We start from the raw sequence: 26,533 nt of genomic DNA on the forward strand, positions 1-26,533 counted from the left end.
GGTACTAGTTTGTTCACCTAACGTATAAATACGGCGCAGGTGAATACAGAAGTTAGTTAACCTAGTTCGAGTTACCCAAGTGAAGCCTCACCCACGATACAACGTGCGGTGAAGTAGGGCCCGTTTGGCCCCAAATAGAGCATTGAGACCGCGTGCGAATTGATAGCTGAAGTATCAGAGTTTAACGCTGTACCGTCGAGTTCGACCTATTCTATTAATTCAGTAATAGTCTATTTATGTATAGTGTATCGTGCGGCTACCGTTCTACAGTGACCAGCATCACCAACGTTTCCTCGTACCAGCTAGTGTGCTTATCCAGGCTGGGCAGCTTACCCTGGCGCCTTCATCCGAGGAGCCCTAGACGAGGACCGTGTGGACATGTACACTGGATAACCTACCCGACGACTGCATAGCCCTTTTCGGCTGGATTATATTTGCTTTGGTCCTGTAGCTGATGGAGCAGAGAATCGTCTACACCCACAACTGTGTGGGATTTACCCTGTGAGGAGCAACGTCGAGCCCGCCTCTGAGACGCCTGAGGCTGGCTAGCTTTCTTCCATGCGGAGCTGCATGCCGGAGAATAGCTGTTATTCGTCTGCGGATCAAGAGATTATTGCACTGTCTCCTGTACCTGGAGTCTCCCTATTCTTCGTTGACCCAGACTTTCGTTACCGACAAATCCTCTACCCTTGCTGGCCTACAACCGGAGGGACCCTACTAGTATCTCCCGCTGCCCTACTAGTGTACCATAGATATAATTCCTAAGATACAGGTGGTATTCATTATCTCCTGCGTAATATTATAATGGACTTACGCTCTTGACTTACTCACGCACATTCTTCGCCTTACAAGCGCGACTCTAAGTAAAGTAATGTAATCTACTATTATTGCTGCTAATAAATATTATAACCAAGATTTGTGTGGAACCGTGTCATTGTGGAAGTGTTCATCTAATATACCTGTGTACTGTATGGCCAGTAGTAATGTACATAAGACAGTAGTGGTTTAATGATACCATACTTATTTAATACATTCAGGGAATTGTACCCCTCAGTTACACCTGACATTCACCCAATCACTCACATGACTGTGGAGGCGACCATGCAAGGTGCTCATCAATCAGGAGCAGTTGGGAGTTAAGTGTCTTGCTCAAGGACACTTCGACACGCTGCCGGGAGAAGCCAAAATAGAACCCGGGAACCTTCCGATTTACCAGACGACCTGAGCTACTGTCACCCCTGATGGTGGTGCATGATTTATCTATTACCATATAGAACTATTCTTCTAATGATTCTGTTTCTAACTTGCATTGATTGATTGATTTTTTTATTGTGGATTAGAGACATCCAAGGGATAAAAACATGATAAAATGCAAGCACTTATTTCCATCATGGTCCCTGGTATTAAAAACAGGACATACATCAACATAAAACATTAAGATACAATATGCATATACAGTTGAAGATAAAAGAATAATAAATAAAATATGCTACCCTCTCTTTCCTATGCTGATAGCCATGATCATAAATACTTTTTGAAGCCAGTTAATCCGGGGCCCTGTTTAATGCTGCTGGGCAGGCTGTTCCACAGTACTGCAGCTGAGTAAAGAATGGTCTGCTGGCCGTACGAAATGAGTTTGAATCTAAACGGAACTATGTTTGTGTCTCTACCTCTGGTTTCATGGCTATGATTGTTTTTTACATAGTTGAAGTAATTTTGAAGGTAGCTTGGCACCTCCCCTTTATTAATCTTATAGACTAGGCATAGTTTTATCATGGATACTCTTTTTTTCCCACCCTGAGCCACCCTATGCTGTTGAAGTGGGTACGAGTGGGGAGCTGCAGGACTATCCTAACTAGCTTGTTCTGGGCAGTTTGAAGTCTATTTTTCAAGTTTCTGGGGACACTGTCAACGCAGGACGCGTGTATCCTTTCCGCAACGGAATTCGGATTCCAGAGCGGTGGATAGGGGGGCTGGTCACGTGGGGGTCGCGGCCAATCGGAGGAAACCGAATTCCGTTGCGGAAAGGATACACGCTACCAGGACAAGCAAGCATGACACTGAACTAATGCCCCTGCAAGTGCTCTAGGAGCTTTCCCGTCCAGGTATTTTGAATTTCTTGCTAGGATTGTATTCTGTTAACCTTGGCTATTACTCAACATGCTTTCCCCTGAGAGTGTTTTCTAGATTAAGATACACCACTGATTTGGTACTGGTGACCACTGAGCTACCTAACTATCTTGAAACCTTCCTGTTTTTTTCTGTTTCCTTGTGGATTCTGTTTTTCCTAAATGGAGAGACAGTTGATTTTCTGAAAGCCACTGACTGACATTTCCTAACTCCATGCTAAGTCTGCTTTCAATAACCGCTTTGCTTTTATTTGACACCATGAGAGCCGAATCATCCGCGTAGAGCAGGAGATCACATGAGCAGGCTGACTGCATGTCATTTATATAAAGGAAGAACAAGGGCCCCAGCACACTTCCCTGAGGGACCCCGCAGTCCACCGTCCTCAGATCTGAAAGGACCCCTCCCACCTCTACACGTTGTTCCCTTCCCCTCAAGTATGAGCTGGCCCAGTTTGTGGCCATACCATTAAAACCTATCGCTGTTAACTTCCTTAAGAGGATAGTGTGGTCCACCGTGTCAAATGCCTTTTGTAGGTCTAACATCACCATGCCACAGAGATTTCCTCTGTCTCTTTCTTAATGTGATCTGTTAGAAACAAGACAGGTGTCTGTGGAGTGGGACTTTCTAAACCCTGATTGAAATTCATATAGCAAGTTATGGGATGTAATTGATCAATTTGTTCATATAATAATCTTTTTTTCTATGACCTTGGACATGACACATAAGATGGACACAGGCTGGTAGTTACCATGGTCCTGCTTGCTGCCTTTTTTGTAAAGCGGTATTACTCTGGCCAGCTTAAGCTCACTTGGAAACATTCCCGATTCTATGGAAAGATTCACAATATGCATTATACTGGGGGAAATAACCTGAGCTGCATCCCTAAGGAACCTAGCGAGCGCGGCCATGTTGTCTACTCCTGTAGCTTTAGTAGGGTTGAGCTCCAGAAGCTTTTTAAGCACAGTCTCCTCTGTCACTTTTTTTTTTTAAAGAAAAGGCATTTGTCTGTACCCCCTTTTTTGCATAGTGATCCTGGAGCTGACTGGTTGGACCAAGAGTTCCTCAATGTAGGCTGGAGCGAGACAATTGAGGGCTTTGTAGACTAACATCATGGTTTTGAATTTTATTATCTTCCTCACTGGGAGACAATGGAGAGAGACAATGACTGGTTAGATGTGTAGTACTCAGGATAATACACAGACCTTGTTGTGAGCAGTTTCATGTAGAAAATATTTAGAATTTTCCCACACAGACGATACCAAAACTAATGAACGTACTAGAAGTATATGGGACGCTTTCAGGTTATAAATTAAATATCCTGAAGACTCAAATTCTTACGTTCAACTACAACCCTCCCAACCATATTAGAGGGAAATATAATCTGAAATGGGATGTAGACTCACTAAAATACCTGGGTGTGAACCTGCCAAGGGATATCTCAAATATATTTTATCTCAACTACGGCCCTTTAAATGAAAAACTAAAGTCAGACATATTAAGATGGAGCCTCATCCCCTTCCTAAGTTTAACCTCCAGGGTGGACTCAATAAAGATGAACATTTTACCAAGACTACTATACCTGTTCCAGACACTCCCAGTGGAGATACCCACTAAGCAATTCATGGAATGGGATAGACTAATATTAAGATTCCTCTGGCAGGGGGAAAAACCCAGAATCAGATACAAAACGCTACAGACAAGAAAGGTAAAAGGGGGAATAAACCTACCCTGCTTACGGGACTACTTCTATGCAGCCCAACTGAGGCCAATAGTTTGCTGGTGCGCCCCATCGTACTCAGCAAGATGGAAGGAAATTGAAAGCGAAATGACAGACGGGGTCCCACTAGCAGCAATAGTGGCAGATAACAAATTATTAGACAACATGAAAGAAAAAAACAACCCCTGGATTAATGTAGCACTGAGAATCTGGCAGGACACGATCAAGCTGTGTGGAGTGAAGGGTCCTCTCAGAATGTTGAGATGGTGTGCATTCGATTCCAATTCCCCCCCCCCAATAAATCAGATGGCAGATTCAAAGTATGGACAGATAAAGGCCTAACAAATTATTTTACTTTTGTCCACAAAGGGGTGTTTCAGAGCTTCGAATCACTACAGAGAAGACACGGACTGGAGCAAAAAGATTTCTTTAGATACCTGCAGGTACGACATTACTTCAATCAAAATTTAGTGGGAGAAATAGGAACGGGAGAACAAGAAATCATGGAAGTGTTTACATCAGCAGTCAAATCATCAAAATGTAATAGGATCGTCTCCAGAATATACGGAGGACTCTGCCAGGCCAAATCGAAATCAACTAACACAATGTACATAAAGGAGAAATGGGAAAAAGAACGCAATATGTCAATCTCAGGAGAGGTATGGGACAGATTATGTACACAACAATGGGAAACAACAGGCTCAAACAACTGGAGGGAATTTGGCTGGAAGAACCTAGTAAGGTTTTTTATCACCCCATGGCAAAAAAAACATCAGGGGACCGGGGAAAAATGCTGGCGATCCTGTGGGCTAAACGAAGCCAATCATTCACATATATTCTGGGAATGCCAAACCCTGGTACCATACTGGCAAGAGATACACAAGAACCTAGAAGCAATTTTTGAGATTGACATCCCCTTCAAATTTGACACCCTATCCCTAGGAAATATTCCCTATGAAAAATGGGACTTCAACGACAAAAGATTGATAATGATACTTCTGATAGCAAGCAAGAAAGCTATCGCAAGAAGATGGTTAAAACCAGAGGCACCTACAGTAGATGATTGGATAGACGTAACTCATGACATCTACATAATGGAAAAGACGTCATTTTCAATACAAATTCAGCAGGAGAAGTTCTACCGGATCTGGTCGAAATGGACAGAATATGTCAAACACACACGATCTGACTTCTGCTAAAAGTAATAACGATCTAATGTAAAGGATCCTCCCCAGGAACAGCCGCTAGCCTGTCTGATATATTGTATTATTGTTTTATGTTCTGTCTTATGTCTGACCCTATGTGATGTCCCCCCCCTTTTTTTTATTTTTTATCTTAATTTAAATTTTATTTTGTCCTTGTTTTTATTATTGAGTCTTATTTTTGTTTGTCTTTTATTTTATCTTTTATGTTTTCCTCTTCTCTCCTCTCTTTTTGTCACCTCCACCCCTTCCCTCTTTCTCTCTTCCCCCCCTCTTTCCTCTCCAACTTCTGTTCACTCTATGTTACCTGATGTGTACCAAAAAATTAATCTATTGGCCATTGCCCACTGGTAAAAAAAAAAAAAAAAAAAAAAAATTGAATTTTCTACTGAACTACACCCCCATAATAATGAACGGGACTGTAATAGAAAATTGTTTCTGCATGAAACTGCTCACAACAAGGTCTGTGTGTTATCATTCCTGAATAACCAGGTCATGAGTCTTTCAAATGTTTTTTTGTGCTTTGGGCGCCACAAGCCGAGTGCCATTCAGCTCCGTACTGGAGTGACAGGAAGCAGACATCTCCAAAAACTATGCAAATCACACCAAAATGGATCTGGATGGATGGATAGCATAACATAAGCATTATGCTTCAGCCTGTACCTTTTCAGTCAGCCAAGTCAGTGCCAAGATCAAAGACCGTTGACAGTCTGGAATGATTGTGCATATTGTATTGTCTGTGATAACAGAAGAATACTACTATTACTACTACTACTACTACTATTATTATTATTATTATTATTATTATTATTATTATTATTATTATTATTATTATTATTATTATTATTATTATTATTATTATTATTATTATTATTATTATTATTATTATTATTATTATTATTATTATTATTATTATTATTATTATTATTATTATTATTATTATTATTATTATTATTATAGCAATCTATGGGGGAAATGTGTTTTCTTTTCATTTGGGGTGAAATGCCCCTTTAAGGCAAAATACTGAACCTGATGTTTTTGTCATTGTCAACTGACCAGACTAATCTGTAATCGTCATTTATTTACTTCCAACCACTCTTATCTCTTTTATATCCTCTAAAACCTGACATGCTCGACAGCCCGTCTCTTATCAGCTGACCTGAGAGGCACGTGACCACGTGCCCATCATGTGACTCCGACCACTCCGTCACAACAACAGAAATGGCTTCCAGCGACTCGCAGCAACACACGACCCCCGTCGGCGTTTTAGTTTTGTTTTTAACCTTTCGATTTTCATCTGGTTTTATCGGTGGCGGCGATACTTACCGACGGACGGTGAGTGAATACTGTTGGACATGTGTCATGTTGACTTAATTTAGCAAAAAGAAATCACCATTGTTAAAGGAGAATGTAAGAGTGGGAAAAGGGAAACGGATGACTAATTTCTGCGAGGATGAAGTTTGATTTCTAGGGCGCTCTATTGTTTGTATATTTCTTCAATTAAAACATGAATTATAAAAGATTTCTAGACAGTAAATACATTCGGGTTCGGACTTTTCTCTGGCAACAGAGTCCCAGTGAAATCGTCTATACAATGTATTAGTTTGTAGTAGAACTGTAGCGTTATGTGTCTCTGTTACACAAGCAGTTAGTAAATAGATCGAAGGTTGGGACACTTGCTGTTGGATAGAACAGAAGACACATCCGGCGCAGCCAGGTTATCTAAAAATATATATATATATATATAATTACGGTAAATTACATTATCTATCCACATGCATCTGTCTGTATAATCCTTTTTACATATCTGTACATATCCATGACCTACTCTTACTACTACTACCCTTCTGGCCAGTATGACTTACTACTTGTTACTACCATAGTACATTAATACTACAACTCTGTACGTACATCCGATTAGCACTATTACTCAATATTACTAATATATATCCAGTTTAATCACCTGTACATTGTATATTAATACTGCACTTTACTGTTACAGTTGCACTATAGTTTGATGCCAAACTTCTTTTCATTGTACTGTATTGGCATAATGACAATTGATTGATTGATTGAACACTTTTGAACACAGATTGCAGAATGGGTACAGTACAGTATGGCTCAATACACACAATTGTTAAGGGATGCAGACCAGAGAAAGGCATTTGTCTTGTTTCCATCAGGGTCCCCCATTTTCAATTCATAATGACATTTATGACATACACAACATACAGATATACAGATATAAAAAATCTAATCTAATCATCTAATCTAATCATGACATACATGACATACAGATATACAGTACTGTTAAACAGATCCTAACAGTAAATATATACATACAAGGGGGAGGGAACTGTACATTAGGAGCGGGTGGAAGGGGGGTTCAGACATTTACGGGGGCCAGTTTTGAACACACACATTCAATTTGACCACACTTAGGATTTTTGCTCAAGTTGAAATTGAGAATGTCATAATATGGCCATAGGCATAGGCCTATGAATGCTCTATAACCTGACAGTGTGTACAATAATATAGTTGACGGAAGTGCATTTCAGGTCAGATCTCACAGGAAAGGGGTGGCCCCAGTGATAAACAAAGTGTCCATACATTGATTTATTTGTAGCGGCCCACCACAAATAGATGTCCCATAATGGTAGCCTATCTCTTTGATTGATTGAATTGATTGATTGATTGAAAATTGTATTAACAGATTGCAGAATGGGTACAATACAGTACATCTCAATACACACAATTGTTAAGGGGATGCAGACCAGATAAATGAATGAATGAATGAATGAAAACTTTATTTAACAGATTGCAGAATGGGTACAATACAGTACGGCTCAATACACACAATTGTTAAGGGGATGCAGACCAGAGAAAGATGTTTGTCTTGTTTACATCAGGGTCCCCCATTTTCAATTCATATTGACATTTATGACATACACAACATACATGACATTTATGGCATTATGGGACCTACAGGTATTTAGTACTGATACATTTGTGACATAAACGGTATTAAAATATACAGTACTGTTACCCATAGATCCTGACAGAGTATATATACATATGATGGGGAGGGGACTGTACATTAGGAGGGGGTGGGAGAGAAATATACATACGGTGGGGAGGAGACTGTACATTTGGAGGGGGTGGGTGGGTGGGAGAGAAATATACATACGGCGGGGAGAGAATATATACATGCGGTGGGGAGGAGACTGAGACTGTACATTTGGAGTGGGTGGGTGGGTGGGGGAGGTGACTGTACATTTGGAGGGGGTGGGTGGGTGGGAGAGAAATATACATACGGCGGGGAGAGAATATATACATGCAGTGGGGAGGAGACTGTCTATTAGGAGGGGGTGGGGGGTTTGGACATTTACGGTGGCCAGTTTAGAATTGCAGCCTCCCGTAGGTGCTCTTTAACAATACATTTGAATTGAATCTAAAATCAAATACAAGATCCAATGGTGTCTATAATAAAAGCTTACGGGTCTGGTGAGCTGTACTACTAACGCTTTTGTCCATGGCAACATCAGGCCATGTAATTATTCTTCATTGTTGATCGAATGATTAACCTGCAGTTAGAAAAACAATTGATTGATTGATTGATTGAAAACTTTATTAACAGATTGCAGAATGGGTACAATACAGTACTGCTCAATACACACAATTGTTAAGGGGATGCAGACCAGAGAAAGACTTTCGTCTTGTTTACATCAGAGTCCCCCATTTTCAATTAATCATAATGGCATCCTATCTGACTCAGGTTTCACTTGGGAAACAAGATGGGAAGGAACCAATAATGAACAGTATTCTCTCTCCCCCAATTAGTGTGTGTGTGTGTGTGTGTGTGTGTGTGTGTGTAAACAGCCTTGTACTACTGCTAACAAAGTCTACTGTACAGGTCAGGCATAGAGACTTGGAAACAGCCTAACATAGTCTGTCTAAAGAGACGTGGGTTCACTCTGCCACCATCTTGATAACAGGGACTAACAAGACATTCTTCCTTCTTTCTTAGTCGATTTTTATGTTTTTTTTAATGATATATTTCCAGAAAGATGATAAGAACATCTCTGATACGCACTAGACTTAAAGAGGTCTCTCTGCATGATTCTATTAAATCTATGACTATTTGATTCTTTAGTCATCTTTAGACTGCCCTAAAAACGACAATTAGTCATCAAATTCCTGGAGTTGGTCCCCAGGTGCCTGTATGGCTGCCTACTGCTCCTAAACTGTTAGAATGGGTCAAATGTAGAGGAATAAGGTATTAAGTATTAATAAAAGATGAATAAAGTTGAACTCTTGTCATTGCAGCTGTCTGTGGAGCTGAATCCTGGTCTAAACTCTTCTGCCACTCCGCTGCCCCCTGGTGTCAACCTGCTGCATGTACGGGCGCTGGGCAACAACGACACACTGCACTTCATGCTCTGCAGCCAGGGGGCGCCGACACTGTTGCTGGTTCACACCAACACCTCCTCGTCTGCTCTACAGGTTAGACATAGCAGAGTCTGGGAAACAGCCTTGTTCTACTACTAACATAGTCTACTGTACTGGTCAGACATAGAGACTGGGAACCAGCCTTGTACTACTAACATAGTCTACTGTACAGGTCAGACATAGAGACTGGGAACCAGCCTTGTACTACTAACATAGTCTACTGTACAGGTCAGACGACTGCGAAACAGCCTTGTACTACTACTACAAGTTGTTCTATAAGGTCATTTAGAACTGAACTTTGTAAAGAAAGTGTCAAAGTGTTAAGAGCGATGCACTGCTCTGTTGTATGTTAGAACTTTGTAAAGAAACTCAAAGTGTTGGGGCGCCCCGTCGACTCCCGAACCCGTCGTCATTTGCCGAATGTCTTCCCCCCACTCTGTCTCCCATTCCTCCTCTGTCTCTCTCTACTGGACTGCCCAGTAGCAATAAAGCGATAAAACGCCAAAAGAAAATCGTAAAAAAAAAAAAAAAAGGGTGTTAAGAGCGATGCACTGCTCTGTTGTATGTTAGAACTTTGTAAAGAAACTCAAAGTATTAAGAGCGATGCACTGCTCTGTTGTTCTATTAAGTGTTATGAGCGATGTTGTAAATGTATTGTTGTAAAATTTTATATTTTTATTGAACTATTTTATAACTTTTTACTCTGTCTATTCTATTTTATTATTTGTATTACTGAATGAAACCGTAAACAGAGAGGCCTATTGGGATGCTAGATCCTAATGTGAAACACTGTGATTTACCTTACCTTGCTACCTAACGACACAGCCGACCCACAACTTGTTCCACCTGGAATCTTTTTTATGCTCGCTTATGCCTGTATTTTTTTTTACTGCTGTGAAGCACTTTGAACTGCAATTTCTGTATGAAAAGTGCTATACAAATAAAGTGTATTATATTATTTATTATTACTACTAACAGTCTACTGTACAGGTCAGACATAGAGACTGGGAAACAGCCTTGTGCTACTGTCTAAAGAGACGAGGGTTCACTCTGCTGCCGTCTTGATAACAGCGACTAACAATATTTTCTTCCTTCTGTCTTTCTTTTTTAAGTATGTTTTTGTAGATTTTTTATTGCGTTTCTACTACCGGGCAGTCCAGTAGAGGGAGAGGGATAGGAGGAAATGGGAGACAGATCAGGGGAAGAAATTCAGCAAAGAACGCCGGGTCCGGGAATCGAACCCGGGTCGGCGTGTTACGTGGTTCGCCACTTGGGCGCCCCCCTTCTGTCTTTCTTTGTTTGGATCATTAACATTAAAAGATCACAATAAAACAGTAAAAGATAAAACACCAAACATAAAAGAACAATCTCCATCAGAACAAAGCTAAACAATGGATGTGTTGGAGAAGGAGCAGGAAGAAGCAAGATGCTCATCATGTCCTGCCCCTTCATCAACGGTGTCAAAATATATCTTGTGAATCAAAAAAGATAACAATTTACATAATTTACATCAGTACCCTTGCAAACAGTTTGATCATTAAATCATCGTCAACAATTAAATTGACCCTCCTCATTTCTGCATTTGTTTAAAAGGATTTTCTTTATATTTGTATTTAAACTGACATGCTGTTGCTTTGGTTGATCTCTTCGTCGGGTCCGTTCCGTATCCATTATTGAAACGATCAATCCATACATTTTTATGAAAATAACAAAACGTTATTCCCTGTCTTGCACAGCGCCCTTTCAAACAACTTGCAAATGATGGTTATGAAACAAAAAGCAAACGTAAATGTATGCTATACATCAAGAATGCAAAAAAACGTTTATTTTTTAATTAAACAAAAACCTGTGTAAGTCTTCAGTTTGAAAGCAGCTGAACGGTTTAAATAATAATAAAGAAAAACATAAAACGCAAAGTGTTAACAGGCTTCACATCAAATGGCTTCAACAACAGGCCATAGAGGTGCAGCATGACATAGACCCAACTAATCCATTATGGAAACTATTTTCGATTAGTCAACGATTAGTCCATTAGTTGCTGCAGCTCTAAACAAGACCTGGATGGGAAGTCCTCTATGAATCTGACATTCATATCATTGTTTTTCTTTCATATTTGATGTGGCTGATTAATTACACACAATGGTTAATTTGGTCAAAGAGGACAATTCTGTGATAGAAAAATGCCTTTTCCCCCCACTTAGACCAGTATATGACACAGAGTTCTTCATTTCCATGATGACGGATGGAAATGTGTTGGAGGGGAGAGATGTAGATGCTCATAGGGGCAGGTTGAGTTGTGGAACGGGGTCTCTTTTTTGTGGATTAATTTCAGTTGACTTATTTAATTAATCTATTTTAAGCTACTGATGTGTGTGTGGTACTGTGTACTGTGGTACTGATTGTGTGTGTGGTACTGTGTAATGTGGTACTGATTGTGTGTGTGGTACTGTGTACTGTGGTACTGATTGTGTGTGGTACTGTTGTACTGATTGTGTGTGTGGTACTGAGTACTGTGGTACTGATTGTGTGTGGTACTGTGTAATGTGGTACTGATTGTGTGTGGTACTGTGGTACTGATTGTGTGTGGTACTGTGGTACTGATTGTGTGTGTGGTACTGTGTACTGTGGTACTGATTGTGTGTGTGGTACTGTACTGTGGTACTGATTGTGTGTGTGGTACTGTGTACTGATTGTGTGTGTGGTACTGTGTACTGATTGTGTGTGTGTTACTGTGTACTGTGGTACTGATTGTGTGTGTGTGGTACTGTGTACTGTGGTACTGATTGTGTGTGTGGTACTGTGTACTGATTGTGTGTGTGGTACTGTGTACTGATTGTGTGTGTGGTACTGTGTACTGATTGTGTGTGTGGTAGTGTGGTACTGATTGTGTGTGGTACTGTGTGTACTGATTGTGTGGTACTGACTGTATAGGTGTCACACCTGCACAATATAAGCTTGTTAAACTATCCTTTATAAATCCTGTCTCATTCTCTCTACCAGTAATGCTTTCTGTCTCATCAAGCCAACCTACCTACCTATGTATAATTACAGGTGGACTGGACTGCCTTCCTGGCCCGCAATACTACCGGCAGCCTGAGTGTGGAGCCAAAGAGCAGCGTCCTGTACAGCAGTGCTGTCGTCATCACCAGGGTGAGAGTGAGATATCGACAGATTGAACCAGAGACATTTCAAAAGGAGGCTAAGCAGCTCCTTCTCACTTCTGTATTTTGTCACATGAGCGACACAAGGCTTACTGCCCCCTCCCCCCACCGTGGGAGACTAGGGACAGCACAGGCTCCATTCACTCCAATGAGAGATTGGTTGTATGTACCGCAGCCTCCCAAGCAGAACCAACAGGACCACAAATAGTTTCTTCCCCTCAGCTGTCACACTTCTGAATCAAAACTCTACTTAGCCCACTGCACCTCACTGTATACCTGTGTGTATATAGCCCATAGCTTATGTAGACTTTATTTGAATAATAATAATAATTTTTTACCATCGCACATTGTGCTAACCATTGCACTTTACTGTACAGTTTTATTTATGTGTCTTATTGCAACTGACTGTTTGACACATCCTGGTTGGACGTACACAATCTCGTTTCACTGTCTTGTACTGTGTAATGACAATAAAGTGAATCTAATCTAATGTGTCTATTATTTTCTTTAGAAAAAAGCAGGAAGCCGGACCAGCACTCTCAGGTTTCGACAATTTTTAATCGCAGCCGAATACAACAGACATGTTTCGGAACAGGTGTTCCTTCTTCAGTGTTAATGGCTAGCCTAACCCTAACCCTAACGGCTAGCCATTAACACTGAAGAAGGAACACCTGTTCCGAAACATGTCTGTTGTATTCGGCTGCAATAAAAAATTGTCGAAACCTGAGAGTGCTGGTCCGGCTTCCTGCCTTTTTCTACTTAAATATTCGGGATTGCAGCACCCAGTGTCAATTATTGAGAGCGCGGTCTAACTTGACTTTCTATTATTTTCTTTAACATTGAAATCAAGGTAAATATCGGACCTTGCCTTATAAGTTGAAGGTTTTCTGGACATGTTGACACAAAAGTAAAGTTTTTCTGACTTTCTGACAGTGTTAACTATGGCGCCAGTGTAACAATCCCACCCACTTAGGAGAACGGAATGTGTTATCTTCTCTTATATACTATCTTTGCTTGAACCAGAGACTTTTTAAAGGCTTACTGCCTTGCATAATGCATCATCTTCCAGTATGAGAATATCTTTGATTAAACTGTTAAAAACCTTTAACTGACTCCACTTCATATTTTGTAACTTTTTACGGCACAGAGGGCCGGCCTACAATAGCGAATGTCCCTAACTAACTAACTGACTCCCCGTTGTTCACCATCTTCTCCAGAGTCAGACAAGAAGATAGTCTGACAATTTCCTTTCTGTGCGCTCAGTAGGAAGCTATCAGCGTTCAGCTGCAGGCTAGCCTAGCTTAGGAGCTAGCTGGTCTGTATCCGCTTCCATTCATTTGTGCTAAGCTAGGCTAGCTTGCAGCTGGATAGCTTTCTACTGAATGCACAGGGAGGAAATTGGTATCTATCTTCTTGTCTGACTCTGGAGAAGACGGTGAGGACATTTCCCATAATGTTGCCATGTTCCTTTAACCAGGCTTGCCTAGTCTTGTTTTTCTTTTTCACAATTTGTTTTTCCGATGCCTATTTTGATTGGTCGTAGCTGTGGGAGTACGATGATGTCAACGACACAGCCGACCCACAACTTGTTCCACCTGGAAGTTTCCTGCCTCCGTACCAGCTAGAGAGCTTCAGCTGGACCGGCCTGGACATCCCACAGGCGGGACAACCTGTCCAGCTCTGCGGAGGAGACGGGTCTCCTAGCTTCTCCAACGGATCGCTCTGTCTCACGGTAAAACACTGTTGTTGATGACTGTTCTTGTATCTTGTATCTTGTATGATGATGGTGATGATCATACTGCTACAGGGTTCCCGCGGGGTCTTAAAAAGTCTTACAATTAATAATCAGAAATGTAGGCTTTTTTTACGTCTTAAATAATAATTTTGATAGATCCTAAAAATCTATTGGATTAGGAAATTACATTTATGTTGTGATAACTTCTCTGTATCTCGTTTTAAATGTGTTTAATGTGTTAAATCAGTTCCCCCAAAACTATTAATATCGAATGACTTCTTTCATAGTAATCTTCCTTCATAATAGCTATTCAATCCTATTCAAAATGGTCCTAAATCGAACTTGTCGAAACCGGCAGGAACCCTGTACTACATGCACGGAACGTTGCTCTGTTTCTCTATCTCTATATCCATCTCTCTCTCTTTCCCTCTCTTTTTTTCTCACACCCTGCCTCTCTCTCTCTCTGTCTCTCTCTCTCTCTCTCTCTCTCTCTCTCTCTCTCTCTCTCTCTCTCTCTCTCTCTCTCTATAGTTCTCAGCGTTTGAGGATGGGGGCAGAGATCAGAACTGGCCCAGTCTCCTCCACAATGCTAACTCCTCCCAGATTAAGGTGTGGCTTAACGGACTGCTGCCCAGAGCCAATAACTCAAGGTTCTCCCTGGAGCTGCAATCGGTGGGCGGGGCTTATCCCATGGACAGAGTGGATGTGTTGCGCTCCATAGACGACGAGTTCACCCCCTCTATATTTAAGGTAATGAGTGTGTGTTTGTGTGGTTTTATTAGTATATTTGTCAGGTCAGAAAATATGGGATTACTTGTTTTTTGAAAACGGGCTATTTATGTCACAGTGGTAGTGGTGTCTGTTCTCTAGGGTGATGTCACAGTAGTGTCTGTTCTCTAGGGTGATGTCACGGTGGTCTCTGTTCTCTAGGGCGATGTCACAGTAGTGTCTGTTCTCTAGGGTGATGTCACGGTGGTGTCTGGTCTCTAGGGTGATGTCACAGCGGTGTCTGTTCTCTAGGGCAGGGGTTCCCAACCTTTTTTCCCCCAGGGACCCCCAAACATCTCATTCCTGGACCCCCCTCCTAATAAAATACCATAAAATACTTTCTTTCTTGTCATTTTAATACTTTCTTTTGTCATTTTAATAACAAACTGCTTATACACAGGCATGTGCATCATAATTAGACCCACTATGCTTCTTTGACTTGTGCCTTCAATCAACAAATCTCATCTTGCACCATATGTATTTCAAAATGTTGGCCAATATTCAAATCCTGTATTCATCCTCTCAAATCAGGCCCTAATGGTGAACGGTTTGCATTTATGTTGAATGAAGTAAGAATCCACTGCAGTAAAAATATCCTCACCTCGAGTGGTGGTAGTAAGGTTGACTGACATGAGAATGTCCTGCTTCAGATCCTCATTTTCGATATACTGCACATAAACGATGAGCACAGCCTCGTCTGCGACAGTTGTAGTTTCATCAAGTTGTATGGCAAATGGACCCTTTCTAAGCTTTTCTGACAGCTGCTGCTCGCAATCACTTGACATCTTATCAATTCGGTCTTTCACTACATTGTTCGAGAGTGGTACTGATTTTAGTTTATCCGCCACCTGTGGGCCGCACAGTTTCTAAACCATTTTGATGCAGGCTGGTTTGATGAGCTGCTCGCCAATATTGTGCGGTTTCTTTGCTTTTGCAATTAAAAGCGAACACTCAAAGGAGGCTTCGGTAGCCTTCTGTAAATCACTGCCACCCCTGCTCCACGCTACTCTAACATCAACAGGCTTGTTCGCCTTGAGAGACTGTTCTTTCCTCCAAAAAAAGTCTGGATCCTTCCCAACGGTTTCTGGGTGCTTAGACGCCTGATGTCTCTTCAGCTTGCTGGGCTTCAGGCTCGAGTTTGCCAACTTTTCTCCACAAATCACACTCGGGTCGTTTGTCTGGTCCCTCAGTGAAGCCCATGGTGATGTAATTTTCGCGATTGCTGTAGGTCCTAACTTTTTTTGCAGATGAGCTGCCGTCATCTCCTTTTCGTTTGTCACACATTTTCGCCTCTGGCGGCTAACTGCAGACGAGCCGAGAAAGTTAACTAGCGTGCTAGGCTAGCTACGGAAAGTGATACAGTCAACTGATTCGCGTTTTAGCGGCTACCCGGTAGCCTACTGTTAACGTTCAAAAACCATGTCTAGATGTTTATTTATTTATCTTTATTTTTTATTGTAGTGGAGAGACTATTCATGCTTCTGATGATAAAAATATGCTAATTAAATATTTCTCTGAAAGAAAAAAAAAAATACCTCAAATCATCTGTGGTCTGGCGGTGGTCTCTGTTCTCTAGGGTGATGTCACAGTGGTGTCTGTTCTCTAGGGCGATGTCACAGTAGTGTCTGTTCTCTAGGGTGATGTCACGGTGGTGTCTGTTCTCTAGGGTGATGTCACGGTGGTGTCTGTTCTCTAGGGTGATGTCACGGTGGTGTCTGTTCTCTAGGGTGATGTCACAGTGGTGTCTGTTCTCTAGGGCGATGTCACACACCAACTTACCGGCTTCTTTAGGGTCTCTCCAACACAAAGACACAGGCGATGATGGTACAAGCAGACCAGTTTACTGAAGAGAGGTAGCAAGATGTTAGAAGCTGGAGCAGATGGAACTTGCTGTCATGACAAAGGCTCTCCTCTTGACCCAGGGTAGGTGTGGCTGCTCCCAGGTCTCATTAGCTTGACCCAGGGCAGGAGTCGCTGCTTAACCAAGCCATCCCCATGCCACAATCACAGTTCCTCTGTCTTCTGCTCTCCTCTCCTCCTCTGCTCTCCTTCTCTCCTCCTCCTCTCCAGGTCTCCCAGTGGGTCTCTTCTCCCAGCGCCTCCTCTCCAGTGCTGGGTTACACCCAGTGGAAGCCGGTTGCGTACCGCACAAGTAATCCAGTCTTTGAAGACGCCACGCCGTGCAACCACACTCCACCAGTCCCCGTGACCCAGGTGGCCCCGCCCTCAGGTCTCGTACGGGCCTACTACGGACTCAACCCGGCAACCACGGGGCTCAACGTGAGCTTCGGCATCACAGGGGGTCCCTTCTATAACAGCACCAACTTCCTCAGCTGGTAGGAGCTTGTCTGGAACCTGGACAGTCTAATAATTAGTATCAGTTCTTTATTGAGACGGTAGGCAGGCTGAGAGAGGGAGACACACGCACACACACACACACGCAGGAGATAAGGTTCTTTATTTAGACAGTAGGAAGGCTGAGAGAGACACACAGGAGATAAGGTTATTTATTGAGACAGTAGGAAGGCTGAGAGAGAGACACAGGTTCTTTATTCAATTCAATTCAATTAAAAAAACTTTATTAGTCCCGCAAAGGGCAATTTAGAGCATGATACGGCAAACGGCTGCATTTCTATACATTCAAGACAAAACAGGGACAAGACACATACATGACACTTCAAAGCACAAGAGACATGACACTGCCAGAACGGGATCCCTACACTGTTGATCTGTCAAGTCCAATAAATAAATAAATAGATTCGGTCAGTACAAAAAAAGTGCACTTTCGTCAAAAATGTTAAAATCAAAGGGTGCACGTTAGTAAACTGACCTTTCCTTTTTTTTATCTGCTTTTTCTCCTCCCTTTTTTCTGTATTTTTCTCCCATCCCAATTTAGTCATTATGCCAATTCCCCCCTCCCCTTCCTGGTCGTTGCGCGCATTTACCCCCCACTTGCCGGTCTAGGGAGCCCTGAAGTCTTATCACATGCTTCCTCCGACACATGTGGAGACAGCCAGCCGCTTCTTTTCACCTGACAGCGAGGACTCTCACTGGGGAGGTGTAACGCGTGGGAGGATCACACTACCCTCCCCAGTTCCCTCCCTTGCTGTGCAGGCGCCCTGACCGACCTGTAGGAGTCGCTGTTTACAACGACCAGGACCCACCCCACCGGCTTTCCCACCCACTGACACTGCCAATTGTGTCAGTATGGACAACCGACCAAGCCGGAGGTACCGCTGGCAGTTGGATTCGATCCCACGGTCTCTGCGGTGGTAGACAGACGCTTAGTCCGCTGCGCTACCCGGCCGCCCCTTAAACTGACCTTTCCTTGTACTGTGGCCATTAACCAGTCGAATGGCCTCTGGTACAAACCCAAACTGTCTTCTGTTTGTTTTACAGGCAGGCTGTCTAAAGCGCTTTCCTGAGGGCAGCAGGTCAAAACACACATGAATTTGATACATATTTATTGATACAGTAGGAAGGCTGAGAGAGAGACACACAGGTGATACAGTTCTTTATTGAGACAGTAGGAAGGCTACTAAGTAGGCCTACTAAACTTTCCTCAAAAGTCACAGATGAATGCTTGTTGAACTAGATGTGACGCTCTCTTCCAGGACGGTGTTGGTGGGTATGGGCGCTCCTCCGGCTGAGTCCTTCTCTCCTCTGGTTCTTTCCATCATGGCCGTGGGCCTCGGCACTCCTCTGGTCCTCATCTTGGTGGGCGGGATTTACGTCTGCGTCCGCAAGCGGGCCACGCCACCAGTGGCATCCTACGAGCCAATCAACTGAGGGCAGACCCACGTCAAGTCCCACCCACGACCACTTCCCTGCCAAATGACATGACGATGTCAATGGCAGCTGCTCGGCTGCTTTCAATTAGTTTCCGATCTAGAGGAGCGTCTGCCGCCACGAGGTACAACGCCAGCTACTGCACGCGCTTCTCTATGCTTGGAATAAATTTAATGTAGCCGCGCCGCTAGACTTGGCTGGAGGCGGTTGGAAAAGGCCCTTTACTCAGGACTAAAAGGCCAGTGGAAGAGAAGAGGACTGATCTTTTAGTGACCACGTTGCACTGATGGACATTTGAAATCAACTAGTAGGATGTGGTTTCTACCTGAAGTGGTCTCAAAGTGCCCGACCCTACGCTGGTATAGTTGACCAATTCGATTTTGAGAGACTTAGTTGTTTTATATATTTCTTTTTACCTCCAGAATGATGGAAAACATGATGAATCTCTTCTTACTGTGGAAGGAACAGAACCTAAGGTGCCCTCTTGCATTTTACATTCCAAAGGGTGGGGGGAATCTGGATGCCCATTTTTAAGGCTTTTTACTGTTTTAATACTGTTATCTTCAATCTTGTTTTGTTTTTTAAATTAATGCAGTGGCACGTCCTCTACTACCTGTTCTCATATAGACGACAGGAGAAATGGAAACCATCACTTCTTCATGTCTTCATGTACATATGGTGGTCAGGTGGTTGTTCTTGCAGCAGTCACGACACTGAGTTAGTCGGGCGTACGTTATCCTTTTACATTGGAATAATGGAGGGGGGGGGGGGGGGTGATATTCTGGTTATGTCTTCTGTCCACTTTGTTATCAAGTATTTTATTGGGTTAAAGGTGCAATAGATAACATTCAGCCACTAGATGTCGCACTAGAGCACCAGAATGTAATTTATCCAATCGGGTGCATTCCAAGTGGGGAAATGGGAAGTAGGGACGGGGATGCGTGTATGCCTTCGACGACGGAACTGCATTTCCGCGTTCGAGTTTTGCGCTCTGATTGGCCAGGTCATGTGACATGTGCGCCAATCGTGGGACAGCAAGTTCTGCGCCTATTTCCGGGTCTAACAGCCTGCAAACTACCTGGCGTTCTATCGCCATGCTCTAAGACAAACTCTAACCTTAACCAACTTTGAAAGAGTGCCTAAGCTTAACCGTCGGAATCAGGGCAGGCGTTCTATCGCCATGCTCTAAGACAAACTCTAACCTTAACCTACTTTGAAAGAGCGCCTAAGCTTAACCATTGTAGAAACTTGCGGTCCCACGATTGGGCGTACATGTCACATGACCAGAAATGACCTGGCCAATCAGAGAGGCGGAAATGCAGTTATGTTGTAGAAGGCATTCAGGCGAAGGGGATACATCTAACATGTAAACAATATTCATTTTGGACCTGCAAAACATTTAGTAAATGATCAATTCATTAGTCAATCATTTTAAAATGATTACTCTACATAGAAATATTATCTATAGCACCTTTTTTTAAAGGTCAAATCTGTAATTTAATATGAGTGTGACCTCTAGGGAAAATTGCCCCCCTTGCTACTCTACTCTGTTAACATCTTTTGGTGGTGGGAGGGGGGGGGCTCTGCCAACAGAGGTCTGGAGACATTCACAGTATAAAAAGTTACTATATAGCGGTCGCTGTAGCTGTTTGACAGCATTACAGATTCTACCCCAAGGAGAGACATCTGCTGATTTGTTGGTTGGTTGATTTCATCCTGGATAAGGAAGTGATATGTTATACTAAAGAGACCTTTAGTACAATATAGACAAATATTTCATCCTTGAAAGAGTTCAGATGAGGACCGGTGCGACTCAGACCTGGACCATATAGTCATTAAGAAGGAAGGTACTGGAGACACGGATCATCTTTAGAAAGATATTTAATGAGGTGCAAAGAAATCACTAACGTTTCAACACAAACGTGTCTTCTTCAGAGTGAGGAAATATTTCATCCTGCCTACAGAAAGCAAAACAAATTATATAATCCAACCCTTCCCCTAAAACCAATCTGTCTTCACTAAAACACAATACATTAATATGCTTATGTTGCTTCTTAAGAAGCCACCAGGCGGCAGTATTGAAGCGTTGCAGAGTTGTGCAGGCTCCCACTGCATCAGACCAGGCTCTGTGAGGGAATTATGAATACCATGGCGAAAAAATTAAATATGATCTCAATAACGTTGTACGCCGTGGAATGGCAGAATTAGCATGACCTTGAAACACGTTGTACGACGTTATTGGCGCCAGATGTGTTAAAGGGGAACTATTTGACTATTTCTTTCACTATTTGGGCAATTTGACACAAGTCTATGGAACACATCTGTAAGGTTTAAAAAAAAAAAATCATTGTTGTGTATTTCTAACCAAGTATTCTAAAGCAGCATTTTTCCACTTCAAGATTCCAAGCTGTTTTTGGCTGGGCTCCGCCCATACTCGCAAAGTGATTTGAATGACCGACACCCACCTGCACGATTTAGGACTCGATAGCGAGCTATAACGTTAGTTTCTTCTGGTAAATTAGGTAGCATGCCCAACGAAAAGAAGCATATCGTTATATTGCATGCACGTCTTATACGCTCGACTTTTGACATGTGTCTGAATCCTATTTGGGGGGTCAGTCTGGCAACCGATGTCCCGGGAAGGTGGGGCAGCAAAAACAAAGCTCTCTCACTCTGTCTAACACACACACACATACACACGGACACAGTGTTTGTACTAAGTAACGTTAGATTTTCTTGGAGTAATAAACAGAGCTAAGATAGCTAACGTTAGCTGGCTAATTACGACATTTGTACTTACTGATTCGATATTTTCTTTCGGGTCCCGAATACTCGGTACAGCTCCCTTCTTTAGTAACATACTGGAAATCATCCCAGCATTATAAAGTCCTTGATTCTCAATGTCCTCCTTGCAGAAATGTGCGGTACACACCCGACTCAGAGCAGTTTGGGACGTGTGAATATTAAAGGCAACCTACTTGTGTCTAGCCACGCCCCCGCGGCGCCGCTGCCGCGGCAGCATTATGCAGCGGTAATTCCCCCTCTTTTAACATCGACAACTAGCTCAACTGGTAGCGCCGCCTTGCTGTGGATCCTGCGGTGTGATGGTGACAAGTTCCATTCCCTTCAATTTATTATTATTATAATTTTTTTTACGTGCATTCTTTCGCTGGTTAAGTTTAGGCATGTTAAGTTTAGGCATTGTTTCGGAGTTGGTTAAGGTTAGGGTTAAGGTTAGGCATTGTTTCGGAGTTGGTTAAGGTTAGGGTTAAGGTTAGGCATTGTTTCGGAGTTGGTTAAGGTTAGAAGGGTTAAGTTTAGGCGCTGTTTCGGAGTTGGTTACGGTTAGAGTTTGTCTTAGAGCATGGCAATATTCTTTCGGAGTCGGTTAAGGTTAAGTTTAGGCATTGTTTTGGAGTTGGTTAAGGTTAGGGTTAAGGTTAGGCATTGTTTCGGAGTTGGTTAAGGTTAGAAGGGTTAAGTTTAGGCGCTGTTTCGGAGTTGGTTAAGGTTAGAGTTTGTCTTAGAGAATGGCAATAGAATGCAGCCTATTTCTGCGCTGCAGCTCTCTCGCGCTGCCGCGGTCACATGGGCGTAGTGGCCAATCAGAGAAACGCTAAACACAAGTAGGTTGCCTAAAATATTCACGCGTTTGGGACAGCATTCGGCGGGTCTCCAAAAACAAACTTGGCCCATTGCTGGCGGATCACGACATCATCAGGAAATTAATGCAAGGACGTATTCGCTGCTTGGCAGTCAGGAACAGCACAACTGAACATATCTTGCCCGTTTTGCTCATTTCTAAATGCTAACCCAATGCTAACTCACTGTTAAACTTCAATTCCACGCATTTGCGTGCGTACTGCAATCAATAATGGTTGAGCTACAACCATAGAGGGAGCATTAGGTATGCAGATGAGAATTATGGCACGTCAGAGGTACGCATACGTTTCAGAATGGCTTAGTTCAGTGGGGGAGGATCTTGTGACATCTGAACTGGACGAATGCGCCAAAATGAGAATTAGAGACAGACAATCTTGATATAACCCCACATTGATAGAAACCCCTGGAAAAGTCCATTTATAAGATAGTTCCCCATTAAGACCATATTATTGAAACACAATACATGATTATGCTTCTGTTGCTTCTAAATACCATACACCTCATTTCTCCTGAAGCTAGACGTCAGGAGAGAGAACCCTGGGTCTGACTGGATGTGAAGTCTGGGGCATTTGTTCCATGCCTGTCTTCATGGAACCATCAAATGTTGACTTCTCACTCAAAAATGAGGTTTGTACTCGAGGCCAGTGGTTCTCAGCGTGAGGTTCTGGGGTGGTCCCCAGAGAAATGAGGAATAATTTAACCCTTTCACTACCACACTACAGACGGTTAACAGTCTGTAGTGTGGTAGTGAAAGGTGAACCTGTATTGTCGCAGTGAAAGGGTTCATTTAAATTCACTAGAAGTTGAACCCAATGACAGCATTTATGAGTGACTATTCTGATCAGTTCTTTCTCTAGCTCCTCAGCTACAGTTATTCTGGACTTGATCACAACAAACGACAAACATTTTGACAATTTTATCAAAAGCGAAGCAGGCTATTCTTGATCTTCGCTCCACAATGGCGGAATGAACTTCCCACCAGTCAGGACAGCTGAAACCCACCCAATCTTCCGCCCATCGACTAAAAACACACTTCAATCAATATTTCAAATTAAAAGATAATGTCAAAACAACTTTCTTACTGTCTTTTATAATTATGTACCTTACCATATTACTATCCTTATACTACATCATGCTAATATGTCTATACTACTATTTGACGAAGAATACCACTGACCCTTAGCTACCAGAGATGTACGGTGTACCCTTCCTGCTGACTTCTTGTTCACAATTTGTAAGTCGCTTTGGATAAAAGCATCGGCTAAATGACTGAATGTAACATGTGAATCGGGGCGTCTGTTTGCGTTTTGGCGTGAGAACCTCCGCTCTAGCATCACAGACATGTTTGAACTTCAGGAAAACAAGAAGTACATCCACACAGCGCTCTTTCCAATCCAAAGTAGTGACGTGTGTCCTGTTTGTTTGCCTAAGACTCTACTAAATGAGGTGTGTTTGATCTGTGAGTTGGTGAGGACGGGGTCAAAGGTCACCAGACCTCACTCACCAGTTGACATTTCAAATGGGGAGAAACAAAAACGACCTTTCCACTGCTGCCAGTACGATTCCTAAACTTTACTCGACCCATTACTTTTATGTATGTCCAGTACCTATAGATATGTATGTCCAGTATAGATTTTCTTTGAGTCATTGGACAATGTCTTTTAAGATATTATCTAAAAAGACTGTCTTTGAGTAATGCTAGCTAGCGTTAGCTGTAACATTTGGTAGCTGCCATAGCAAATGTTGTGTAGCAATGTTGGCACTAATGCTAGCTAACGGCAAAAGAGGATGTTCGACACTTTGCATTGTGGGGTAGATTAGGGCAGTGTTTCTGAACCTTTTTTGGTTCACAACCCCTAAAAATAGAAGGGTGCCTGTTCGTGACCCCTTCTATATAACACACATAGACAGAACGCTGAACTCTTGACACAAAATAATTTCAGGTTTAACAGCTTGATCGTGACCCCTTCTATATAACACACATAGACAGAACGCTGAACTCTTGACACAAAATAATTTCAGGTTTAATTACATCTTTATGCAAAATAGCATCTTCAAATGAACCATTTCATAAAAACATAATTGTTAGGCAGGTGCTATAGATAACATTTGTATGTAGAAGAGTAATAAATATAATTTTTTTTAAATAATAGGCTACATCCAAAGAGCTTTTACAAAGGTGCGGAATAAAAGTATTGCTCTCCCCCCAAATAACTATTGAAGAATGAATTTATATATTTTCTTTAAATGTGCGTGTCCAAAATTAATGTTGTATACATGTTGCATGCATGTATCCCCTCCCTACTTCCCATTTCCCCATGTGGAATGCACCTGATTGGATAAATTACATTCTGGCTCTCTAGTGGCTGAATGTTATAGATAGCACCTCTAATTGTAGACAGATATAAGTGAATATGTCCCCTGCAGTGACCTCATCAGTCCATTACAATGTCTTAGTAAAAGAACAAACTAAAACTCAAGGATGAAATGCAATGCTGTGGTTGTTTCAACAAGGGACTGTATTAAATATGGCCACCCCCATGTTTAATCATTCAGTCCCCATGATTCAGTGGTTCTCAAGCTGTTAACCCTTTCAGGTCTGAGAGAGATTAGAATGATCATCCATCAAGCGTGAGACAGACCAGGCACCTGTGTAACACATGCCAGGAAGCAAAGAGCAGAAGGGTCAGAGTTGTGTTATTTCTAAACCTAGCCGCATTTCTGGCAAGACGCTCTCTGATTGGCCGACGCCTGTTTCTACACTGGTTAAGCTTAGGCACTCTTTCGAAGTTGGTTAAGGTTAGAGTTTGTCTTAGAGTGTGACGGCAAGTTCTTTCGACGGTTAAGCTTAGGCACTCTTTCGAAGTTGGTTAAGGTTAGAGTTTGTCTTAGAGCATGGCGATAGAACGCCAGGTAGTTTGCAGGCTGTTCGACGTGGAAATGGGCAAAGACACAGCTCGTCACGCGATTGGGCAAACATGTCAGTGGCCAATCAGAGAGCGTCTGCCAGAAATGCGGCTAGGTTTAGAAATAACGCGTGAGAGTTCCATTACATACATTCCAAGTGTTAAAGTTGCTATAGATAACATTTGGATGTAGACTAAAAGAATACACCCACAGAGCTTTTAGAAAGGTGCAGAATAAAAGTATTGCTTTTCCCCAAAATAAATGATTGATTTATGAATATCTTTTTATTTTTTTATCCACTTTTTCTCCTTATTTTTCTCCCATCCCAATTTCGCCTCGCCTTCCCTCCCCTGTCTCGAACGTTGCTAGATTATGCCTCCCACTGGTCGGCTGCAGTGAGGACCAAGCCTTGCATCACGTGTCCCCTCCGGTACACGAGGCAGCTGTCGCATCTTTTCACCTGTACAGCGCGATCTCTCAGTGGCGAGGAGTAACGCGTGGGAGGCTCACGCTGCCCCCGTTACTTCCTGATTCTGCTGTACAGGCGCACCAACTGACCTGTAGGAGTCGCTGTCCACAACGTCCAATCCCCACCCAACAGCTTTCCCACCCCTAACACTGCCAATTGTGTTAGTATGAACGACCAGCCAAGCTGGTAGCAACGCCGAGAGCTGGGCTCGAACCCAGCATATCCTGCGTTAGTGGCGAGCGCCTTGCCCACTGCACCACTTAGCCGCCTTGATTTATGAATTTATCAAAATGAATGTTGTTGTTTACATGTTGCGTGCATGTATCCCCTCCCTACTTCCCATTTCCCCAACGTGGAATGCACATTGGATAAACGTGCTGCTAGTTGAGACATGTTGACATGCTGGTGCTCTAGTCTAGAGTCTAGTGCAGGGGTGGGCAATTATTTTTCCCAGGGGGCCGAATGAGCAACTGAAAATATGTTGGAGGGCCGGGCCAAAATTCCAAACTCAATTATGCATAATATACATTTTATTTCTATATA

General features: G+C 42.6%; 1 protein-coding gene across 1 annotated transcript; it reads left to right on the forward strand.

The window, feature by feature from the left end:
- The first annotated feature begins 6,265 nt into the window (after positions 1–6,265).
- Positions 6,266–19,684, forward strand: glmp (glycosylated lysosomal membrane protein). Its single transcript, XM_084313558.1, has 7 exons — positions 6,266–6,384; positions 9,376–9,552; positions 12,550–12,648; positions 14,203–14,391; positions 14,926–15,144; positions 17,233–17,498; positions 18,777–19,684. The coding sequence occupies exons 1-7, from the start codon at positions 6,271–6,273 to the stop codon at positions 18,949–18,951; spliced, it is 1,239 nt and encodes a 412-aa protein (XP_084169684.1). The 5' UTR covers positions 6,266–6,270; the 3' UTR covers positions 18,952–19,684.
- Positions 19,685–26,533: the final 6,849 nt, after the last annotated feature.

Source organism: Notolepis coatsorum (genome assembly GCF_963971535.1).
Source record: "Notolepis coatsorum genome assembly, chromosome: 4".
NCBI classification, from domain to species: Eukaryota; Metazoa; Chordata; class Actinopteri; order Aulopiformes; family Paralepididae; genus Notolepis; species Notolepis coatsorum.